Raw genomic sequence first — 4299 nt, forward strand, 5'->3', positions numbered from 1 at the left:
ATAAGATAATTTCTCCACTGACAGAGAAAGAAAGTTGGTACTCGGATCATTTGTTCTTGTTATGTTTTGATGTTGATGTTGTTGAATAGACTAGACCTTAGACATTAGAACAAGTAGTTATGACAGCAAGTGACAGCACTTGAGAACAAAACGAGTCGAGCTTGAAACAAAGTGTACTTGATCATGTATTCTAATCATTCTGATGGGGATTTGTCGTCAGTACTTGCACTCTTCGCGACTTTAAGCAACAGTGAGTTAAAAGAATTCCTGGAAGATGATGCAAAATTGGACACTTTCTTGAAAGACCAAAAGCAGGTTAGTGGACATGAGAACACAATAGCAGTACCGTGGCCTTATTAAATGCATCTCAACTAAGTTTCAAATTTATCTCTAACATATACTTCATTTTTTCAAAATAGATCAAGGGTTTGGAAGAGCTGGAAACCGCCAAAGAAATGGCATTGGCCAGCAACAGATCTCTTGCGGAATTCAACTTATCTCGACAGAGAGAGTTAACTGAAGGGAAGTGCCGTTTGCAGCAAGTGAGTGAGGAAGGGCAGAAACTTCTTGAAAACATAGAAAATATTGCTTCACAGCTCAGTGAGTGTTTTCGTATTATCTCAAAAATTTTATCTCTAGAATTCCTACTCATATCTCTTCTCTAAACTAACATTTGTGTCATCTTGTTCCTTTCAGAGGAGAAAGCAGGAACAACTAATGCTGAAACAGTTTTAGCACTTCTTCAAACCTCAGCTGCCGAAATGGAAGAGGAATCAGAGGTAGTTTAACCTCAGACTTCATCAAAGTATATACTATTTTCTGTGTCATACTTTTTACTCACTTTGGTTATTCTCTTTGATTTCCGACTTGACAGAAAGTTGCAGAGCGCTTCCTTGAAGGCGAAATAGACATTGATTCATTCCTTGATCAATTTCAAAACACTCGGAAGATCATGCACCTTCGACGTGTCAAAGCCGATAAAATGTCCGATCTTCTTACCAAACAAACCTCACCACAGGGAGGACCAGCTGCTGCTCCAGCTCCTTACCCGACTTTCCCTACGGGAGGGTCGTCCTATTATCCCCCAGCTCCCCCTGTGGGTGGAGCGCCGTACCCCATGGGCCCCTTCAACATGCCCCTTCCAGGGGGATACCCAATGCCCCGTTATTAGTCATGTTTAGGATTTATGTTATTAGCTCTTACTTTATTTCTTGTTGTAATATATGACTATGTTAAATTTTAAATGTCTGTGTTCTTCTGCTACTTTTAGTTTATAGTCTGACTGCGGTACTGTAGATGGAGGAAAACAAGTAGAAAAGAAAGAACAGGGTAAAGTTACAGTACAGCAATGTAAACTCTTTTAGATTTATTTTAAGATTTAAATACATACACAGCCATAAAGATTTTTACATAAATATATTTGCCTTTGTGATTAATAGTTCCTAGATCCCTGTAGAACTTAAACTATTTTAATACCACATTAAGAACAAAAACAATTAAGACTAAAGACTTTAAGTAGTCTTACTTGGGGTGAACACTCTTAACAGGTTGGGGAACATCATTCTTTTGAAATTCTAAAATTGCAACTGCTATGAGAATAATTCCAACTAGATATGTTGCTATTTTGTTCTGTGCTGTTAAAGACTTATCATAAGATTTAAAGTTGCCTTTTTTACTTGATAAGTCAGTAGTTCTCTGAGACATTTCTTCTCGAATTCTTCTATTACTGACAACTGATTGACTATAGTGTTCTTTTGTCCATGCATCAAAGTTGTACATCTTTCCAACTGTTGGACTATTCATTTTGTTTGCAAGTCTTGATTTGTAAAATGCAGCTCTGGGATCATCTGCAGTTTTAAATCCTGGTGCAGCAGCCCGTTTTCCTTTCATTCCTGGTATAGATCCCATTCCTTTATCATATCGTGTTCTAGCGTCTTCATTTCCAAGAATTTCATAGGCTTCGGCAATCTCTTGGAATTTGGATGTAGCCGTAGGATCGTTGACATTAGCGTCTGGATGATGCTTTTTGGAGAGTTTGTAGAAAGCTGACTTAATGTCAGCTTGACTTGCCCCTCTTTCAATGCCTAGAGTTTCATAGTGGGATTTCTGATGAAGCAGAGCCGAAGAAGAGACATTTCTTGCATTCTGCACGGTCAGCGTCAGTAACTTGTTCTTATTCATTCTTCCCAATCGAAACAAAAGTATGTATCATTAAAACAGTTCCCAGGCCAGTATAGTGTCAGCTATAGGTTAGTTCTCGACGTCTGCTTCCGTCGCTCGTGATGAGGCGCAGAAGAATCGACGGTTGTCAGTGCATTTAAATGATGGGGCCAGGAAGAGCGATCACTGCAATCAGTCTTTCTCCACCAACTTGTTAAAGATAACGTAGTGCTCGACCGGGATTCATCTTACAGCACACGAAATAAAATCCCATCCCAAGGGCGAAAAACAACACGAACGGCTGGCTGGCCAGCAGAGCTTCAGTCCTGTGCGGACAGGTGGCGTTCGGGTGCGCTGATGGCGCGAAAATTTGACATGTCTTCCCCGTCTAGGCACGTGTTGTGACCTTCGCAAGGTGTGACATGAGCTGAGCTTGTCGCTGTCTCAACCTTTACTGTACAACAGGGTTGTTTTTTGAACCATTCTTAATTTTTCAGAAATACAACAGGAGACGTGGTGGCAACAAAAAATAAATTTTATATGTATTTTAGAAAATCCCTGCACTGAGTAATACTCGTGAAGGAGGGTTTCCTCTCTTGCTCGGGGCGGGCCAGGTGCCCCGGGCGGGCCGCCGTCGCCACTGAGGTGCTGCGCGGGTCGGCCTAGGCCATCGCGTGGCAGGCGCCGCCCCGGGGAACGTTGTTCACTGTGGGGACAAGAGATCAGGGAGGGCCCTACCTCTTGGTGGGGCGATTATGCAGGTGGTGTGGCGACACCTTTCACGCGTCAGGTAGTGTCAGAGCTGCCACACACTCCACCGTCGCATCGCGAGGCCGCCCGGGGGGATGTCGAAGCGATGCCCCCCCGATATGAGCCGGGCCGGAGTGGTTCTGCGTTGCGCCCGCACGGTGGGCGGGAAGTAGTGTGGGGGTGCCGGCTGGCTGGTCCGCGGCCGCGCCAGTCTCAGTCGGCAGGCAGCCGCGCCGGGCTGCAGGTCGAGCGCGTCCCCCCGCCGCTGGCGCCACCCCCCGCGCGACGTGCTGCACATCGCCATGGCCTCCGCCGGGTCCGCCGCCGCGCCGGCCCGCGCGCTCGCACTCCCGGCACTGAACCGCGTCGCGGCCGTCGTCTCGTCGCCGTCGTCGTCGCCGTCGTTGGACGCGAGCTAGTGTGCTGCTGCATCCTCGCGCGCAAAACCGTTTGTGTCGACGACATAGCAGGGTCGCCGGCCCGGCCGCGCCTGCCCCGCGCCGCGCGCACCACCACGACGACGGACGCCCTGTCCACCTTGTCCGGGGCCTCCGGGGCTCTGGAGGCAACAGGGGCCGGGGCCTGCCACCCGAGGAGCGCCAGGTCAGTCCCGGATCTTTCTTTTAGCGGGGCGGGACGACAAATTCCACAAAAAAAGGGACAAGCGAAATGGTGCATGTAAGACCGAGGGGCACTTCACTGGAGGGAAAAAAAACACCGTCCAAAATTTCTTTTAGAAAAATCATGAAAAAATACAAACAAATAATCAAGGGAAATCAAGAGAACTCGGCGTACGCTTGAGTTTAGTGCCAGGCTGCTGTCGTGCATTCCCTTTAGTAGATGTGAGGGCACAAGACACGCAGAAGCGTAACCGACTGACGCTCTCCTTCTGCGGGTGAGATGCGCCGGTGCGGATGTGTGGCAGACACACCGCCGTAAGTGGGTGTGTGGAAGCGGGAGGAGGAGCGCAGTGCAACTCCCTCCAGGGGGGGGCACTTGGGCACATGTACGTGCACGCCCCCTGCTGCTCCCCTCGTACAGGTACACGCTCCTCCGTGCGCACGTACGTTCGAGCAGCAGCGTTTGGTGTGTTTACTCGCGTCAAAGGTCGTCGCGTAGGTGGAGAACGCGGGGGTTGCCCCCAGACGCACGCCCCCGCCGCCCCCCCAAGACACGCAGAGGAGAGCGAGCATGTGGTGGTGGAGGAGGAGCAGTTCGAGTGGGGGAGGTCGCGGTGTCGCGGGGGGAGTGGGAGGGGAGGCGGCCGCCGCCCGCCCCCGGGAGGTCGCCGTCCGTCCGCTTGTTTGACTTGCCCTCCGCGCGCCAATTCCTCCCGACGGACAGGTCCGTTTATGTTTCCAGAGATCTCTGTGATGACGGGGAGGTACG

General features: G+C 49.5%; 3 protein-coding genes across 3 annotated transcripts in view; 2 read left to right on the forward strand and 1 right to left on the reverse strand.

The window, feature by feature from the left end:
• Positions 1-68: 68 nt before the first annotated feature.
• Positions 69-1417, forward strand: LOC113215069 (vacuolar protein sorting-associated protein 37B). Its single transcript, XM_026434621.2, has 4 exons — positions 69-315; positions 420-600; positions 697-779; positions 875-1417. Exons 1-4 carry the CDS (start codon positions 184-186, stop codon positions 1169-1171), a joined length of 693 nt encoding a protein of 230 aa, XP_026290406.1. The 5' UTR covers positions 69-183; the 3' UTR covers positions 1172-1417.
• LOC113215070 (dnaJ homolog subfamily C member 30, mitochondrial) lies at positions 1336-2488 on the reverse strand. The gene has a single exon (XM_026434622.2). The coding sequence runs from the start codon at positions 2179-2181 to the stop codon at positions 1522-1524; it is 660 nt and encodes a 219-aa protein (XP_026290407.1). The 5' UTR covers positions 2182-2488; the 3' UTR covers positions 1336-1521.
• A 650-nt stretch (positions 2489-3138) lies between these two features.
• Positions 3139-4299, forward strand: part of LOC113201905 (uncharacterized) — a 167512-nt gene continuing 166351 nt past the window's right edge. The window contains exon 1 of the mRNA XM_052266007.1: positions 3139-3513. The gene's annotated coding sequence lies outside the window, so the exon portion shown is untranslated. The remainder of the gene's footprint in view (positions 3514-4299) is intronic.

The sequence above is a fragment of the Frankliniella occidentalis genome, unplaced genomic scaffold (assembly GCF_000697945.3).
Source record: "Frankliniella occidentalis isolate FOCC.00 unplaced genomic scaffold, Focc_3.1 Scaffold3, whole genome shotgun sequence".
NCBI lineage: Eukaryota > Metazoa > Arthropoda > Insecta > Thysanoptera > Thripidae > Frankliniella > Frankliniella occidentalis.

Bases quoted from the DNA above. Each gene is read 5' to 3' on its own strand.
- LOC113215069 (XM_026434621.2), top strand. From the start codon at position 184: ATGTATTCTAATCATTCTGATGGGGATTTGTCGTCAGTACTTGCACTC. The intron at 601-696 runs GTGAGTGTTTTC...TGTTCCTTTCAG, and splicing joins AAATATTGCTTCACAGCTCA to AGGAGAAAGCAGGAACAACT. The intron at 780-874 runs GTAGTTTAACCT...CCGACTTGACAG, and splicing joins AAATGGAAGAGGAATCAGAG to AAAGTTGCAGAGCGCTTCCT.
- LOC113215070 (XM_026434622.2), bottom strand. From the start codon at position 2,181: ATGAATAAGAACAAGTTACTGACGCTGACCGTGCAGAATGCAAGAAAT.